Source organism: Rhea americana, unplaced genomic scaffold (assembly GCF_003343005.1).
Source record: "Rhea americana isolate MKP2758 unplaced genomic scaffold, rheAme1 scaffold_263, whole genome shotgun sequence".
NCBI lineage: Eukaryota > Metazoa > Chordata > Aves > Rheiformes > Rheidae > Rhea > Rhea americana.
The window spans coordinates 447,916-468,491 of NW_028186383.1; the positions used below are offsets into that span (position 1 = coordinate 447,916).

At 35.2% G+C, this 20,576-nt stretch overlaps 1 protein-coding gene across 1 annotated transcript in view; it reads right to left on the reverse strand.

Annotated features, from left to right (window-relative positions):
- Window positions 1-20,576, reverse strand: part of DOK6 (docking protein 6) — a 157,624-nt gene that overhangs the window by 112,915 nt on the left and 24,133 nt on the right. The window contains exon 3 of the mRNA XM_085307761.1: window positions 19,675-19,789. Coding sequence (XP_085163887.1) covers window positions 19,675-19,789 — 115 coding nt within the window. The remainder of the gene's footprint in view (window positions 1-19,674; window positions 19,790-20,576) is intronic.

The window sequence follows — 20,576 nt, forward strand, 5'->3', positions numbered from 1 at the left end:
GAAGTGACCCTATGTCAACATCCTCCAAAGAAATCAAGTCCAACAGTTATGTTTCACCCTCAAGCAAATAAATACTTCTATGTCAGATGCTAAAATATTTTCTGAAAYCACAATACTTTCAGTACATACATAGACACGTGCCCACATCCCCATCTGCCCATATATGCATATACATATATATAAATATATATATATATATTTTGCTCAGAAAATCAACTGATTCATCAGCAGTCCAACAGGTCCAGACCTGTTTTATGCACAAATGTGTTTAAAAATGTTTCATGTACTTTGATTGGTTTTGTCTAGTCAAGTAGAAGCTTTCTATGGCTAACATTTTATTTCTGCTATGTGTAATTAATGGAAAAAATTCTTGAGGAATTTTTTATAAGGAAAAAATAAAAGTCATCTATTCATCTGGGTTCAGCACTYAGAACTGTTGCAGGATCAAGGGAAAAATGAAAACATCCGGTATGACTGATATTGAGAAGAGTAAGTGTTTATATAGATCCTAATTTTGAACAACAAAAAAAACCTCAAAAAGCAGATCATATTAGCATTTGTTCTTGCRAATGGACCTATATTAATCTATGCAGTATGATTTATGTTAACAAAATACAGATTTCATGCTTATGTCAATTTTCCTTGAAACATTAAACTGAACTTAGACTTTATTGCACAGTATACTTTACGGAGTAGACATATGGCTTTAGACACATTTTAACTTATAAGGAAGTCCATTTTTTGCTTCTGTGTCAAATATAAAACAATTAGAGATTTCTTCTGATTAGCTTTTAATTCCGTAAATATTGTATGGTTAAAAATAAACTTTCTATTCAACGTTTAGATTCTGTTATTTGCTAAAATAATAAGATGCTTGATTTCTTCTCTGCATTTAATTAATCAAGTAACTGCTAATGATATCTAATTTATTATCAGATTAATTTATAAGTAAACTAGAAAATACCTAAATTCAGACAAATTGCAAAATAAAACCGTTAGGCTAATTTGAGATCCTTGAGCAAACATTAGTAGCACATAGGGTTCTGGAAATTAATCACACCATTTCTTTATATTATAAAGATTTTTTTAAAAACTAGTACATACCTCTTTTAGTAGTTACTCAAGCTCATGATATCTGAATTGATATCTGAACCTTACAAATGTGTTAACTGAATTTACAATTCTTTCTGCGTTAACACGCTTGGACTCATTCACAGGCAGCTACATTTCTGACTGAAATGTTGATTGAATACTGTAGTTTTCCAGTGGCCCTGTTAAGACAGATTTTTTTGTCCTCCTCCATTCTTTCTCACTCCTAGTGCACCTATTTATCTAAACAAGAAGTATGGAAGGATTATTCTGTTGTCATTGGACAATATAACTGTATAGACAGTGACTAACCTGACTATACACATTCATGTTTGTACAAAGCTTAGAGCATTCCACAGAAACCTTTACAGAAAGCCATACAYGGTTAACTTAACTATTAATATTTGATGGGGTTCTTAGGGGAACTAGAGAGCAACTATCAGACAGAAGAGTCCASTGCAGGTCAACATTGGCATAGATACTGCCAACAAACGATATAATCCAAAAATAAAAATATCAGGCCAGCCTTCTTTTCAGCTAAGCAATAAAATTATCTCACTTTCTGTGAGTACAAAACAATATAGTAGCACCTGTGTCTCTGATACCAATTCAGAGACTTCTTAAAGAAGTGCCCTTGTTCAGGAAAAATGAATGGAGTGGTCTCATGTTGCGAAAATAGCGAAAATCTGCTAATCTCATTTGACAGAAAGCAGTGGATTATTAAATATAATCATTCATTCATGATGAGGGTAATAAAAATGGAACCTATAAAAATATGGCACATTGTATTTAGAACAAATGAAAACAATAAGCAGACGTATAAAGAACAGATAAGAGATGCACAAAACACACACACTTTAATGGCAGTCCAGAGCAAGTTCTTAAATCAGCCATGCTTGAATTGCTTTAATTTAGGCATATTATTTTGGAAAAATAAAGCTTCTATGAATTTGTTTGTAAAATTAATGCATGTATCAGTTTCCATACACAAAACCCACGGTGTAATATAGTATATTGAAGCATAAACGAAATAAACTGTTATTATATCAAGGATATTGAACGTTTTGAGGAGATKCCTCAAATTTGGTCCAAAAGCACAATAAACTATATTTTTATCTGACTTAAATTTTTGTAAGTTGCAAAACATTTCTTAACAAGAGAGTATGATTATTAGTATGAAATATGACATGGAAAGAAAACTAGTTGTATTCAGCACACAGCGAAGCTATTGTTACTAATCAGTTAGACAAAGATAATGCACAGTTATATATTCTGAATAATGCTGATTTGTACTTTATCACTGTGTAACAGCAGCAGAGGAGAACATTTAATAATGGAATAGTGCTGATAAAGCTAGTGACATGCTGGGAACACTGCTACTCACATTGCATAGACGGCATGGATGTTGTGCTGCCYTTGGAAAAGATTCATGCTGTTACTGAACAGAAATATTTTGAAATGATACTGGCTTTTTGAGTTTCCTGCATTAATTCATTTCCCTTCATTAGAGAGAATAGAGGAGATAAGTGTCAGACTCCCTGTTTAATTAATTTCTCTTTTTTTGAATCAAGTGATTGTAAGCTGCAGTTGAGTTTAGGCTAGACTTCTTGCACATCTAAGCAGACCTAGCACGCTAAGATCATTAATGTTTAGAATACAAAATGGAAACTACACAGTGATATATTTTGCCATTCTTACTGCATTTATGTTTATAGGAGCATACTTAAAAAAGACCTGTCCGTAATTTCGATGAATTAGATTAATTATCTTAGAGGCTTGTCCTTTAGCACATTCAAATGTTCTTTCATTTCATATTTATTAGCCATATTCATTTTATATGCCCAGAGCAAATTCTCTAATTTGATTACTTCAATTGCTAGGTCCAGTCAAAATTATCCATAACACAATCTAGGCAGGAAAAAAGCAGCTGTAATACCTATTTCATGTTTTATTTATGGAATATAAACTTCAGTTGCAAGACTCATTTATTTTTGCATTGAAATTGAAATGTTGTGCTAGTGAAAGGTTTGGCTAACGAAGAACTCTAAAGATGTACAGAAATTCACGTTGTCACTAAACAAGCATCCCTGGGAAATGGAGCTGGCTGTCTGACTTTACTAGGGTATTCCAAGGAGCTCTCTTTGGGGGGATACTTAAAAAAGTATTTCCTATTTGTCAAAACAGTGATAAACCATATCAGTGAAAAATATTATTTGCAAAATGATTAAATAATAAAACTAATAGACTTGGTTCCCTTTTCCTCTTGCCAATAAATATTAAGCTTCACTAATTCCAAGTTTTTTTTATTCTTCTGTTAGCTGCTGGGCTATTTTTTTCTGGTAAGTTATAGATTATTTTTAATGAAGTATAGTTTAGATCGAAGTGGTAACCAGTTTTTCTGATTTGTACTTGTCTTTATAGGAAAATAAAAATATTATGTTTGTATTTTAACTTTAGAATTATACATACTTTTAGCAAAAGATTTAAAAAACAAAGAAGGAACTTGAAATTATCTGCTTTTCAACTTTACCTTACACGATCAGAAATATGAAGGCTAGTGGCTCCTTAATGCAGCTCCATAAAGTCATTCATCTACTAAGAAATGCTAGTAACTTTATGCTGCAACAGTTTAAAAAAAAAATCATTGCAAAAGTGAGTTCAGACACAGGTACAAATCACAGAAAAAATAAGAAAAATGTCCCCAAAGTGAGTCCAGAAACAGGTAGAAATCATGGCAAAACTAAGAAACGTCCCACATTTTCCACGTTTACAATCTCCCAGAGACCAGATTAATCTAGATTTACTAGCAGACAAAAATTCTTCCCAATTTGAATGAATATGCAGCTTTCACTTCAAAGTAAGTCTCAGAGATTCACAAGATGTCAGAAGACCAGTACACAGTATAGGGATTTTACTGAATACAAAGTTTTAACCCCTAACATATGCCAGCACACATATGGATGCATTTTAAAAACAAAACATGAACACAATTTGGAAGCATTTATGTTACCTTGGTGAACAAAGATGTTCTTTCTCTCTTCAACGTAGCATTTAAAAGAACTAAAATGTGTGATTGGTCAGTTTGAATTAAGGAAAAATAATCCACCTWAAATCAAGCAATCCAAAACATATCTGAAAGGATCTAGTAAACTATCACATTAGGTAGCCCTCAAAACCTACCAAACAGCAAAACAGGCTTGATCAGCCAAGCACATGCAATATCTAGGTCTAATATGATATTGATTCTGCTTTTCAAAACATTTAAAAATTAGTAAGAATTGAATCTAAAGCAAAAATGCAAAAAAATATATTTTCAAAATAAGTATACAAATTCTCTGTGTTTTCACACATATTTTCAATCCAATGATAGCTATTTCAGCAGGAGGGAGAGAATTTATATATTCACCATGATTAATATCTCCTTGCCTTATTTGCATGTTAATACACTCTTTTCTAAGTTTCAAAGACAATAAAAGTGAAAAACAGATTTAAATAAACAAGTGTTAAAAAGCTAAAATGCAATCTCAAAAGCCTTGTGCAGTCAATAGCTTCTCTTAGTCATTTTTTATATTGATTAACTTCAGTTTTAACCTCAGATTAACTTTCAAGGCAGCATTAGCAGCAGTTGGAATTGATTAAAGCAAACATTAAAAGTAGTCACACTGTAAGATAGAAATTGGAAAAAAAAAAGAAACCTTCTCTATAGCTAAACAGTTCATTCCTCTATATTGGTTTTATAAACAACTGCAATCGCAGTTACAGGAAAAAAAAAAGTTTAGTTTTTCTTGTTTTGGTGCAATCTCCAGAAGAGACTGTATTGTAGTTAAGACTGTATATTGATTTGAGGAAGAGTGGCATATTTCAGGCCACTGCTCTTAAAACTAAAATACATTAAAACTACATTAAAAGGAACTCTGAATGTGAATCACTGCTTTGTTTTGGGGAAGCTTCAGATCTTTAGACGTTCAAAGCACAGTTTGCTCCTTGGCTTTAGAGAGAATTTCTTTATCTGAAATAAAGAAGAGATTTACCCTAGTAAAGTAATGCTAGAGTACTCTCAGGGAACATAACTTTGATAGTCTTATCAAGACACTGTAAAACTAATGCATAATTACTGGTAAGGATATTTTAAATGACAAACACAGTTCCTTACAAAACTCACAATAGGACTGGATGCCTTTCACCTGGAAAATATCTGTGTTAAAAAGTACAGCAGAGTTTACAAAATTCTACTCTCAGCGGCAATGAGACCATAATGACTTACTGAAAGCTTCTTGTACTTTTCTGAAGAGAGCACATTTTCTGCTTTAGCTGGAGGACGTAACAAACTATAGACTGGTAGTCTTTTCAAATACATAAGAAATGTGAAAATTTTGAATTAATGAATATGAGAGTCATTTCTGGCTAAAATATATTAACGTACATTCTTAGGATTAATCATATTTTCCTATTAAATACAACTAAAGAGATTTAAAAAAAGAGAGAGACTAGAAGAATGCATTAAGTTATTCGGCAATGATCTTCTAGCCACCAATGAACTGTAAATTTGTAAGATCTACACTATGTAGATCAACAGTGTCATCCTAGCTGTTTAACAGCCCTCAAGTGTTTTAATGCTGACAGTAACATTCACATTGGCAGTAGACTTCAAGAAACCTCTCAAAATGAAGATAGATGAATAGCGAACACAAATCTTTTTTTCCCTAATGTGTGTAGATCTGTCTGAGATGTTCATGCCAAGATTGTACACGAAATAGCGCTTTCCAAGCTGAATGCATGGTTAAATACATATTAATAGTATGCAAAACTTCATATGGTCATTTACGCGTGCTATTCTTATCAGCTCGCCTTCACTCGGGGATAGAAGTTTTTCAAAGGCTTGAAACAGCTAACCTGCTAACAGCCCYACATACCTTACACACTGCAAGTAGCCAAATGTAATTCAGGCTGAATCGTGACAGAGAATGAAAAATAGATCTGATGTTTCAGGTTTGGAGCAGTAAATTATCATGTTATTCATTCAACTCTCCTTAGGCCCAGCCAGCCATATATCATCTGTCAATACTCCAAATTCAATCTATAAATTAATGTCCTGAGTTTTGTGCTGTCACTAAAAGCACACTATTCTCAGGAGAGGTCAGAAACTGCAGAAGTTGCATTATTTTCCAGGGTGATACAGATTCACAGATCCCAGGAGATCTGACCTGTGTTCTACATAGATGAGCAGAAGCCTTCGTATCTCAGCTGATAACTGGCCCCACTCCGAAGCAGGTGTATTGAGAGCTAGTGGGATATTACATCAATGATCCTAAAGAAGTAGAAATAAGCCCAAATACAGGATGCTTTCTTAGGTAGGCATGAGTTAAATATTTGTACCCTTCTATCATTATTAGAGATATGTGAAAAAAAATGGAAAAATACACTGAAAAATACAACCTTTTGGAGATGATGCATCTTAAGATGGTGCTAACATTTCAGTAAGGTTTTTAGGAGTAGGTCTCCAGGTGCGCTATTCCTAGAGCTGTCTGCGACCTTTCTTACTAAATGCAGTTAYATAAAATCCTAAATGTGCTATCAGAAATCTACCCATCTCTGCCAGTCTGCCTGGCAGGCTTTTGAAGAATCCAAGATTTCAGCATCAAGGGCAGCAGTATCATGTTGTCAGGGGCCAGTAGCCTAAAAGCCTAAAGAACAGCCATGCTACAATAATTAGGCCTTGGAGTCCTGTCTGAATTTCCAGGAAAAACATCTTGTTTAAATTTTCTTCTCASAAGAACACTTTTTAATCTATTTTTAAGTTACAACTTTTAAGTACAACACAGAAAGTAGAAAATCTGAAACCAAAGAAAGGTACATTAKTATAACATTTTGTAGTGCTATGTGCTACAAAGCACAAGCCTAGAAAAGAAACTTAACCCTTTTTCTAGGTGTACAACAGACTTTTTAAAAAGCAGAGTCTCATTCTCTTCTCTTCCAAAGCACCTGTCACAGCAGAGAAGAAATTATTCAGACATGCATTCACATGCSTAACAGCGTAGGAACAATTAACTAYGTGCTGGTCTGCCATCCCTTTTCAGCTTTAGCACTCCCCRTACATTTTTGTTCCTTTTATTATGTTCAAAAAACCAGAAATGGACAAGTTATCAYCTATTAGGAATGACACACACATATATGTGTGCTTGTATGTACGTGTGTGTGTATATGTGATCCCTGATAGAATTTCTGATAAAAATATATTTTTATATACCTATATAAATTCATATATAAAATAATACATGCCAATAATAATAAGAATTTATATCTTAGTAGATCAGGGAAGCATCTCAATATTACTTCCACATGTATTTTCTATCATAAATATAATTAGACAATTATTACAGTCTTTACCTTTTTTTTTTTAATTCATAACACTTACTGTTCTGTACTTCCTGATAAGAAAATYTGAAGTTATATTAGCTAAATGCCAATCTGACCACCATTTCAAGTGCAGTTCTTTGATCATCATAATAAAATCAGTGTAATATTCCTAAGAATCTGAGTAGCATGAGGAAAAAAGCAATCTTAAATATAATAATAACACGACAAAAGCTAAGAAAAAAATGCAAAAAAAAAGCACCTTATATATTGCAGAGTTAGCAAGAAATGACTTTTCTTAATGTAGAATGTAGTATAAGCCATTCTGAGAGCACYGTAGTGGTTGTTAACACAGATGTTTCAAAAGTACTTTTAAAACGAAAACATTAAATTTGTATGCAGTCCTCACCCTTTTCCACCCTAGGGTGGAAACTTCATAACATGATTCCTACATGTAARAATGCATTAAAAAGCAATCCTGGAGAGTATTTAGCTTCTGCACTATACAAAAAAACCTCCCAGCTTGAAGAAACACGGTATTTGTTAGGATGAAGAAGACATGGATTTACTCATGTTCGAGAACACAGTCCATCTACTCTCATGTAATGCGAGAAGCCAACTGAAAACTTCTCTGTTGAATGTCAAGACCTACTCACAGAATAAAAGCATCTGGATAGTCCAAAAGGAAGTGGATGAAGAGGAGGAGATGAGAATTTTTCTCTATTTTGCATAAAATGTTTGAATGTTTCATGTTTCCTACTGCTAATAGCAATTACAAATTTATACTACAATTTCATGCATGCATATTTTAATGAAAGTAGATTCTTTATACATATAGATACACACATCTATATATATACTTACATGTAAATATATACGTGCATATGTATAAATACACATTCATATAGTACAATGAAGTCCTCTGAGACACTGAGCTTCAAGCTCAGAGAAACARCTTCTTTCCTTAGCTTTGTCACATTCACCTGCCATTCAGTTAATGAAGATGCACTTTCATTCCCTCTTCTGTAAACCACYGATAACAACTCATAACAAGAGACCATTTTATTTGTAAAACTCATCAAGATTCTCAGATTTTTTCTAGTAATAGTTTTATTATTACGCAAGAGCACATTTTGGCAGTGTAGAACACGCAAGGTGTACTGACATTCTGGTACACACAGCACAGCACCATAAAAATAGGTAGTGCCTTACATTTTATTAGAAGCGAAAATACTATTTACATGATGAGATGTAGATTTGGACTTTCTCAAACATAATATGATTAAAAATATTCCAACTTTTAATTGAAATTCATTTATGTTATGAATTACAGAAAGGATAAGACAGTAACACTRTCTTTGTTTTACAGGACCAGCAGTTATTTATGGTAATTTATCAAATCCCCCAAGAATCTCAAAATGGGATCAGGAAGAAATCTTGTCATACATAGAGCCCAAAGAATGAATAATTTCAGAGTTCAGTTTTAAAGTAGCCAGAGTCTAAGAGCAACTTTTACTTTGTGTTAGCCAAGTGTTAGATCATGCTGTTAAACTGCACTTTTGGGGCTTGTGCCATCACATTAACATAGACTTTGTTCTGGTACAAAATACGGAGGTTTCGGACACTGCTAGGTTCATTAGGTGTTTAGCAACATGGGGGGTGGGGGGAGAAGTGAGTGAGTATMAAACTTTATAAAGTCGGCCAAATAATTCCAGGCCTCTGGATGCCTGACATCCTGGACTTCACTATCACTATCCTATTTCCACTCCATCCTTACTGGGAAAGGTAAATGTACAGTGAACTTCTATTCCATATCCAGTTTTGAGATTTACTTCTTTACACTAGTCTCACAAAAATCAATATTCAGCTGAACCTGTACCATCTACCAACAGGTGAAGCTGGAATCTGCTTGCTTTCCTCTTTTTGTCTTCTGAAGCTGCCCAGGTTCTGCAGGCRGCAAGATTTTTTTCTCTTCTTTCACTCCCAAAGAGTCCTACATCGTAAAATAGACGCTTTGCTATTATCTGAGCTATCCTCCTTGACTTTTGTGCTTGTGGTAACAATTTATATTTCATATAAATTTAAATCCCTATGAGTAAAATTGTAACATGGAAGATATTCATAGTGTCTACATTTCAACATATTTGACCAGGAAGAAAGAATAATACGGAGTTTCTCCACCTATTTAGATCCGCTATGTTGAAAGCTAATAACGAGCATCCAGTCAAGTTTACAGCAGGCGAACATCAAGGGCACACTGATCACTTAACACATCTGCAATAAATACTATGTAATGAAACTGTATTGAAAAGGGGAATATTTTCAACTCCCAAACGTTTTGACCTTCACAGTCTATAAATTAGGACTTCCTACATTACAGCCAGAACAAGTTACCTTTTCCAATTTCTGTGGTTAGAAATCTTACRGCTTCCAGCCCAGTTACCAAGAAAGTTCTCAGCTTTTCTCCTGTTGGACTTGGAGGCTCAAGGTATTCAGCAGGAACAGCACAGTTTGTAAAACCCAAGGTTTTATGCTCTTTCTGAAAAGTTACAGGGCTGAATCGTGAGTGCCACATAGAAATGTGTTAAGCTAAGGCTCTTGTGTTAAGTTCTGCCAGAGGTTAATGAACACTTCCTACTCCTTTTGTCATGTGCACGTGGCCCTGCCTCGCTGAAGTTAATCCCATTTCATTGCTGTCCCCCATTTGCCCTACAAATGCTCAGCAGTAGTGCTCTTGGCTCAGTGACCTGACTGGGAGAAGTGCTGATAGGCGCGGGCAAATGTAGACAACTACAATCTAACATTTTCAAATTTAACATCTGGCAATTACACTAAAATACAAGCTTCTCTTCTCAAAATTTTAGAAAAGAAAAACCCACAAAACATGCTAATTCATTTTACAACTAAGCTTGCACCTCAATTAATAATCTAAAAATAGATGGGTGGAAAAGGGTCGAAATGAATAGCATAATATCTGTTTTACTGAAGGCAGTCTCCTGAAAATAGGGTARTATTTTCTGTATTCCTTTCATCTATTGGTTATACATGTTGCCACTGTATGTCAGAAAGTCATAACAATGTAGTTCAGACAGATAACCGCAGAAAAATGAAGACCAATATGAAAGCAACTATCTGAGAAATGAAAGAGAAAAACATCCCAAGTATTTCTAATTTACAAATATTAAAGGCAGGAATAAAGATACATATTTTTAGGTAAATGTGAACAGATAAAAATATAAGAGTCATCATTAATGAGAGGGAATATTTCTCATGAGCAAAAGAATACATATCCTATTTTCATCTTAGAAAATAATGTTTATAACTATGATTCAAATTGAGCTTCACCTCAAAAGTGTATAGTATGGTAAATATTATGATCAAAAGAGGAGAGTGTTAGAACACAGGGCAATATATTTGATCTCATGCAATGTTTTCTTTTGATCTTTTTTTCCCCCAAAAAATATTGCCAAACTCATGGAAGTAAGAACATGCATCTGACCTCCAATGAMCCCTATATTTTACAGAAAAGTAAATAAATAAATAAATAACTCCTTCTGCAAAGTAGAAAAAATAGGGTCATAAACTTTCATAGAACAATCCATGCCACTGTAAAACAGAAATATACCTTCTTTCAGAATGTTTTAAAGCATATAAAACTGATTTTTCTACAAGGCTAAGGGTAACCTTGTTTGTATTTTTCTTTCCAGGACCAGAACTCAATTTGGGATGCTGTACTTCACTTCTAACAGCCTCCATATTCCTAGAGCTTCCAACCCACAAAACTACCAGTGAAAGTTGGTATTCTACTCTGACTACATAGCCATTTCTGTTGTTAGTCATAGTAGAAGATATGACCTCTAATGGTTCATTTTAAAGTCTCGATGTCTCTTTGTAATTTTAATCCAAAACTACCTAGTTTAYTAGCTGTCAAAGGATACATCAATATGAATTACAGACAATATTCCACTGGTATTTGTCAAATTCTTCAGGTACACAATACAGAACAGAGTCATCTTTGCCTTCACTAGTGAAAATAACCAAGGGTTAGTGGTAATCAGTGGTAATTTGGCAAGAGCCTGAAAGCTTTTGTATTACAAAATCTAACTAATTTGTGCCCTTCCCAAAACAAAACAAAACAATCAAAAAAAAAAAACAAACAAACAAACAAAAAAAAAAACAAAAATAACCCANACAAAAAAAAAAACAAAAATAACCCACAAAATACTTTGCTTGTTAAGACAAGGAGGAGAAAGCAACACCAACAAGTGCCAAAAATCTCAGCTTTAAAACAAAAAAAGATACACACAAAACTAAAAAAGAAACACCTAGCTGAACATGTTGCCACTTGACTCCAATAGTTCATCATTCATTTTCAACAAAAAGYAAAACTTTTTCATTTTGTTTTCCAGAGACCTGCTTATTACAGTGCCTGAGAAGAAATATCCTCTTCATCTACTTCTATATAGAATGGGGCACCATACTGAAGAGAAGCATGACAAATACCACTGTCTTTGCTGCTCTCTGCATTTGCTTAACAATTTCAGTTCTACACATTTCTCTGAAATTTCTCCTATTCCTTGTTTTCRTATTACACCTCATTTGATACTCAAAGAAACCACTGAAATTACATTTCATCCTTAATTTGTTTTGTCTCTCTTGTATTTGAATCCATGTCACTTGCAAAGAAAAGACTCATTATTCATTTATGAATAGGTTTACAAGTTCCTCACATTCTGTAATTTAKAAATTATAACAAATTTTCCACAAACCTGTGCAGCTGGCTCTACTAAGTCTAGCAGAGCCAGGGCCTTGTATCACTGAGTATTTTGCTAGCATCAATAAAGGAAAAAATATTTTCCTGCATGGACTTTCACTACCTTAGTCCTACCTGGAATTTTTATTCCTTGAAAGCTAGCTATTATTCAGACACAATCCTCATGATATTAGCAACTTTCAAAAAAATTCAATAAAATTCCAGCTCCAATCACAGTATTCATGCTCTCCAATTGATGATACAAGTTTCCTTGCATGTCCTACAAAGCCATTATTGCACATTGCRTTAAATCTACAATTTTAGAGAAAATTTACAGAGTATCTCAGAGTGTGTGCCTCACTATAGACATCTGGGTTGACTGCTACACTACAGGCATATGGACTACAGGAAGAAGAGCTTCTCAATTGATCCATGTGTCTGAGCATAGCTAGAATTACACTTTTCTGAAAAAAAAATCTTGTTTTTTTTTAAAGATACTAGCTAAAGACAATATCTCAAATCTAGTAGCTACAGCAGCTCTACTTTCTTTTGCRTTAGAAAATCCAGAATACACCCTCTGAAGCTCAGTACTGTGTAAAAATACCAGCAAGTGGAACATATATACAAGGATGAAAGGATAAACACATATTCCTGTCTTAACAGCTTTGCACCAGAGGTACTACAATAGTCTACAATCCACATTTTATTTAGGCACGGGATGAATGATACAAGGAGGATGAATGAAGAACACATTATGAATTAGGGCATTTTGCAAATGGCCCTTAGGTTATGTGTCTTCACTCATAATACATAAATCTAGCAGAAGTAATGTAAAATCTTGGTAYGAAGTGCAATTACAATTCAGAATCTTTAAATTTATCTAAAAAATTGAAAAGCCAGAAATCTCCATAAAGCTTGAGACACCAAGCCTAAGTTTCATTTATGTATTTTTTAATATTTGATAGCAATCAGTCATTGAATGAATTCAATAGCATGCAGACTTGAAAGGATTTCCAGATTTGCTTGATGATACAAGGTAGCTTATAAAAACACACAAAGATGGAGAAGTATTTTCTTTGATTGATTTTTGTTAATTCCAGTTCTGAATTATCACAATATATATATAATTCTCCATAATCTTAACTTTGAAAAATTATTATTTCCTCTCACCTTTCACATTAGAAAGCTGTTCAGAATGTCATTGCTTGCTTTAACTGTTATAAATTTTCCTCTAAATTTTCAGTTTAAATTGCTATGGCTATTTAAATGGCTATTTTCATCTTCTCTATTTCTTCTCGTGATAAAATCATATCATATCTTAAGATATAATTCCTATCAGATGTATTTAAAAGACAACAGTAATATCTTTTTACCTCTATTATGCTGGAGTAAATACACTAGAAATGCTTCATTTTCTTTCATGGTATTTTGTCCAATTTATCCTGCTTATACAGCTGGCAACCCTTAACTTTATCTCAAGTCTCAATGTGTTGGCAACTTGAGAAGTTTGCATTTYCCCATTTTTAAAGCAACTCATAATGTCAAAATTCTTGATAACAAAATTGTTAAAATACCCTTAACGGCAATAACTTTCACAGGATTTTCAGGGGTGCTGAAAGCTTAAGACGTTCCTTGGTAAAGTAGCCGCAATTTCCCATAATCTGAAGAATTCCCACTGTTCAGAGTTCATCTTAAGTTCAATGAGTTATTAGACTATTTTTCCTGTTACTTAGCCAGCCATTTCTCATTTGTGTACTTCCACTGAAATAATCCTGATGGTAACTGAGAGGATTTTAAAATATTGCTTGCTAGTCACCCAAGTTGCAACTGTTCCTCTGCTAGACTAGGTGTCAGAAGATACAGCCAYAGCAGGCAGCTTCCTTATCCCTATAAGGATGGGTGATTTTTCTTTAAATACACCATGCTTTTCATCCAAAAACTGCAATATCTGAGATTGATTTGCTCTTCAAAACATTTCAATAGAGCTTCAGAATTGAACAGTTTTCTGCAACTATAATAGAGATTGGGACCACTGGTGATAGTAATGGGAACAGCTAGATAATAACATAAGGAAGATTTTGTTGTTGTTTTGTTTTTTTTCTACGGTGTGTTTTCATTAGAAAATGAAGATTACCAAAAATTAGACACTTCTYAGAAGATTAATTTTATAAATTATAATAAAAAGTACGGGGGCTGCAGCCTATCTAGAGCTCAGGCTTGCTCAGCTGCCTTGAAGGTTATAAGCAAGCCAATGGCCTAGAAGCCCCAGGACGTGGGCAAAATCCATAGGCTTTCAGCCAGCACTACTAGGAGCCTGGGAGGTATTATAGCTTTCAGGATTTCTGAGGAGGATCAAAATATTCTATATCTTTAGAGATACATTTTAACAACAATAATTAAGCACAGCAAAATGCTCTCTTGGCTGAGAAAGCCAAGTATCAGAAAAAGATGTCATTTTTTCTCACACAGACTTTGTTTTAGAGTGCATAGGGAAAGACGCCTGCTCATAATACCAAAAACAACATGATGCAAATTATTTTAAATTTTCCTAGGTACTATGCTGAGAAGAAATCTCAGATTGTTAAACTCAATTAATCCAGTCCATGCTTTGAGTCATTTTCTCCTCTTTCCCAGGAAATTACTGACCCTGTGCTCCACAGACCTTTTGCAATGGGATCAGCACTACTATCCTGCTCATCTTCTTTACGAGGTCAAGATGCTGGGAAACAAAATATCTGCTTCTGCTTTGTAACATTTATAAAATTACAGGTAGAAAAAACATTCATATCATTAAATTTTGGGCTCTTAAATAACTCAAAAATGTCAAGCAGTTATGAATCTAGGACAAGAATTTTGACTGAGTCAAAAACACTTGAGTGGCCCTTTCCCATTAAAGCCATGGGAAAGAAGTTATGTCAACAAACAAAAGGTATTACTGTGTTAACTGAAGAAGTGGCCTGACTTGTCAAAATTATCACCCCCACAGTACACCACAAAGCTGAAGTTTAAGCATTGTCCCATAGCAACCACAGTCACAGAATTTTTTTTTAGAGATCTGAGAATAAAAAAAAATCACATGAAAACATTTTAAATACAAAGTAGGCCTCTAAATACTCCTTAAATAAGTTTCATAAAGGAAAGCATAGTGTTTGGCATATTTCAGCAGCATTGAAAATGCTAATAGTTCCTTGTGGGAAGACAGAACTCATGTTGAGATGAAATGTTGAAAAGATATTTTTTAGACCATATTCTAGTTCAGAACACATGAAGGATTTGGAGTTCAGAGTCTTGATTTTATTGAAACAGAACAGTACATCTATCTCATCTGATGGCAATGATGCAGTTCAGACATACTGAAGGCACAGTGAAGGGTAAACTGGTGGAAACTCTACTATATCCACAGTTAAGTTTTGTAATCTTTGTAAATAATTGTAAATAGTTATCCAACATTTTATAGAAACACATTAGAGGAATCCACTTTTATAGGAAACCATTGCTTCAGGGTCTACACCAGCTTTCAGAGGGCTCTAGATAACACTGAGAAGTATTTGTTATGGTCTGTCATCTTTAAAGGGTCAAGAACTTAGAATTACAGAACAATTCAGGTTGGAAGGGACATCCAAAGGTCCTCTAGTTGAGCCCCCTGGTCAATGCAGGCCTAATCAGACCAGGTTGCTCTAGCCAGTCAAGTTCCAAACACCTCCAAAGATGGAGACTTCACAACTTCTCTGGGCCACCTGTTTCAGTATTTGACCATTCTCRTGGTAAAAAGTATTTTCCTAATATATGTTGGAATTTCCCATATTTCAGCTTGTGTCCATTGCTTCTTGTCCTATTACAGTGCATGTCCAAGACTAGTCTGGCTCCATGTTCTCTGTATCCTCAGATCAGGTAGCTGTGGGTAGCAAAAAGATCTCCTCTGAAGCTCTGTGAAGCCTATCCRCCAGGCTGAACAGCCCAGCTCTCTCAGCTTTTTCTCATATGCCATGTGCTCCAATCCCCTGATTAGGGGCTTGGTTGTCCTCCACTATGCTTGCTCCAGTATGTCAATATCCTTTGGTAAGCCCCAAACTGGACACRGTACTCCAGATGTGGTCTTACAAGTGCTGAATAAATAGGAAGGATCACTTTCCTGGGTCTGCTGACTACACGTTCACTGACACCCTTACTGCCAGGGCACACTGCTGACTCCTTTTTAGCTTGTTGTCCATTAGGACCCTCAGGGCCTTTTCTGCAGAGCTGCTTCCAGATAGTCAATGACCAGTCTGCATTGTTTCATGGGGTTATTACACCCCAAGGACAAGACCTTTTGTTTGCTCTTGTTGACCTTCCTGAGATTCTTGTTAGCCCCTTTCTCCAGCCTGYCCAGGTCACTCTGAATAGAAGCCCTGCCCTCCAACATATTGACTGCTCCCCCAATTTGGTGTCATTAGCAAATTTGCTGAGAGCGGTCTCCATCCATTATTCAGGTTGTCGATGTTTAACAGCTTTAGTCCCAGCACTGAYCCCTGACAGACACAGCTAGCTACTGGTTGCCAGCTGGACTTCACACCGTTAATCGCAAATCTTCAAGCCCAGCAGTTCAGCTAATTTTCCACTCAACTTATCCTCCACTTATTCAGCCCATATCTTACTAGTTTGGTGATAAGAAGGCTGTGGGAAAGCCTTGCTAAAATCAAGGTATGAAACACCAACTACCTTTCCCTTGTCCACAGTGCCAGTTACATTTGCATAGAAAGCAATGAAGTTGTTCAAGCATAATTTGCTCTTGGTAATTCTATGTTGGCTGCTCCCAGTCTCCTTCTTGTCTTTTATCTGTTTAGAAACAGCTTCTAAGAGGATTTGCTCCATAACTTTCCCTGAGACTGAGGTGAGGCTGAATGGCCTGTAGTTATCTGGATCTTCTTTCTTGCCCTTCTRATGATGGATTTAACACTTTTTTCCAGGCATCAGAAACCTCCCCAAACTGCCATGACCTTTCAAAGATGCTAGAGAGCTGCCTAGAAATGACACTGGCCAGCTCCTTCACTGCCCTCAGAGGCATCCAATCCGGTCTAACAGACTTGTGTGTGTCCAAGTGGGTCAAGTGATCTCTGACTTTATCCTCCTCCACTGTGGGTACTACTTCACTCTCACAGACTGCTGGGAGACTCAAGGACCTTAAAGGCCTCAGGACAAGTCTTACCCATGAAAACAAAGGTAGAAAAGGTGCTGAACCTCAACCTTTCCTAAGCCCCTTGTTGCTAGGTCCCCTGCTTCACTGAGTAAGGCGTCCACACTCCACTTAATCTTCTTTATTGCTGCTCTACTTAAATCTCTGTTGCCCCACACCTCCCTTGCTAGTTTCAACTCCAGCTGAGCTTTGGCTTTCCTGACTCTTTCCTTGGTGCGCAGGCAATGTCTTTGTATTCCTTCCGTGTAGTCTGTCCCTGCTTCCACCTTCTGTGGAAGCACTTCCTTTCGTGTTTAAGCTCCTTCAGGAGCTCCATGTTCATTCATGCTGGCCTTCTTCAGCAATTGACTTCTGCACATCATTGGAATGGACTATTCTTCTGTTCTGAGGAGCCTGTCTCTGAAGACTAGCGAGCTCTCCTGGGCCCCTTTTCTCTCCAGCAAAGTTTCCCAGAAGCTCTCCTGCCAAGTAGGCCCTGAACAGAGCATTTCCCCTAGTTGTTTTACTTATCACTGGCATCAAGATATTGTCTTCAGTGTATTCCAGAAATCTAGATTACTGGTACCCAGCAGTATTGCACTTCTAGCAGATGTCAGRGTGGTGAAAGTCACCCAAGAATATTAAGGCCTGTGATGGTGAGGCTTTCTCCAGCTGCTTCATCCGCCTCCTCTTCTTGATCAGGACCTCTGTAGCAGAGGCCCCCTACATCATCACCTGTGCTGATCTGTACCCCCTTATCAATGGGTAAGGGCCTACAAGCTCTCTGTTGGTTTGTCACCTGTCCCAAGGCAGAACTCAAGACACTCCTTTGCACAGTGCATAACCCTAACGYAGGGCTTCGCATTCTGGCACCCTGGCAACATTTTAAGGTACTTGCATCTTGTATACGTAACTATGTTCAAAGCTAAGAAAGTGCATAATCTATGTTACTGAAGAGAGGGATGACTGGGCCAGAAATCCTGAATTTTAAGTTTGCTCATTCTTTACAGGATGAAGTAATTCTTTGAAAAGAACCTTGAAATTATGATTTTCTGGCATTCTTCAAAATATACCTGCACCATAAGCACCATAAGTCTAAGGAAGGAATAAGATCTATTTACTAGAGGAAGAGAACAGGAAAGTTTCTACAGAACTGATTTCAGTGCTACTGAAATACAATTTAAGTGTTTTTACTAGTTCATTAATCATATTAAGGCATAGAGTCATTATTACTTCTAAACAGAAGAAATTAAAGTCTTTAATGTGAACTACTTATCTAATTATTTGTTGAACTGCCCCTAGAAAGCCACTCATTTTCTATATGTGTTTTAATATTTAAAATAAGAAACAAACAAAACACTTTCTGTGAATTTATCTTTCAAGATAAAAAAATAAAGATCACTGTGTGCAACACTTGATCCAGAATTCCTTTATTTCACAAGCTTACATACTTTTAACCAACCTCCTCCAAATATTTCTTGAATTTTTTTGCATTATATCTAACTTAGAGTATACACAATGGAATGTTTATATGATAATATAAAGATAAATAATTTTAAGGTGTAYAGTTTTAAATATGTCAGTAAATAATTAGACACATTATCAATAATAACATTTCTGTTTCTTTGTTTAAACCATTTTTCAAGTGATATTTCACTTGTGTCCCATAGGACACAAAACACGTACAACCACATTTTTTAAACAATAGGGTAATACTTAATTATTTAACAATTTATTTAATAATGCAGCATTCAATGCAAATCCCAGGTAACTACCTCTCATTGTGAACCACAAATCCCAAGGCAGCTCCCAACTTAGTCATTATACTATCTAGCAGTTCAAGCTGCAGAGTGCTTGACATCTGGCTTTAAAATATCCTGAGGTTTTAGGTGTTATTTACCTCTTTGCAATGGCAAGATTATTACTACTTTAGTAAGTGCCTATAGCAAAACTTGGTTAAGAAATTGAATATGTTTCACATCTTGACTTAATAACACCCTATAGGTATTGTTTACCCGGTTTTAGAAGCTYAGCAGAAATCTTCTGAGTTGTTAGATTATCCAGGTGCAAAATCCAGTCAAAGATAAATAATGGAGGAAAGAGCTCTAAACACCCACAACATCCTCCAAAGTAGATTACAAAAAATAAACAAACAAAAAAMMCCCCAAACTCACCATCAAAACCCCAAACCTTAAAAGATCTTGTTTACAACAAATTCCCTTTAAGCTAAGGATATCTATCTGGTGTTTTAAGTCAATTCATCTGAGCAATTCCTCAAGATGTAACCTGATTTCTTCAAGCTGGAGATGCAGTAGCAATTGCTTACCTGACTCACACGCAAATGTCTTTGACGTYTCATCGTGAAAGATAATTGCCACTGCATGCTTCTTTGTTTCTCGAGGCAATCTAGTTATGTTTTTGATATTGTGCAGCTCAGTTACCTTAAAATGAAGAAAAATATTTTAGGTCAGTGTATAAATAGTACAAATAAAAATACTAACTATAACTATTCAATTTTTACTACAATCTTTTTGTTTAATGACACTATTTAAATTTATAAGTTTGCTATTGACAAAAAAACAACAATATATAAATATGTAGAGTCTGAAGTTGTAAAACTTACTATAAAATGTAATGTATCAAAAAATGAATGGTCTACTTCTTTAATAAAGGTCATCATGAAAACATTCTTGTGATACTCCTGTAATAGATTTTCCGGTTTCTATATTCATACAAGTTTGATGTGTTTCATAATCTGCACCAAATATATACATACAGTAAAAATAACAATGTCTTGCTAGGTAAGGGATGTAACCCAATTATCATGTCAAGTAGTGTCACTACATTTGTATGGACACAGGCTTATGTCTTTAAAGTAGAATTCTCATCCTTGTCAGAACTCAAAATTTTATTTTATTTTCCAAATAGTTCAAAACCTTTTCAAGAAAAAGTTATTCACATTACACCGAACACACAGTATAATCAACATATCTATTTCCAGCTTCCTTTGATGCAAGCAGATAACTACAATTAACATAAATGAAAGAAAAACATGGTTTTCCAAGCAAAGCTGGAAGCACAGCCTGTTTTAAGCTGCTTAACACTTCTCATTATGAAACCTTTCTCAGTTCCTTAAGTATAAACAGAAAACGTTTGTCCAGGATTCTTAGTTTTCCAGGAAAGACATCTGCCTCATGCAGAATTCTTGCTTTTTATTTAAATGTCATC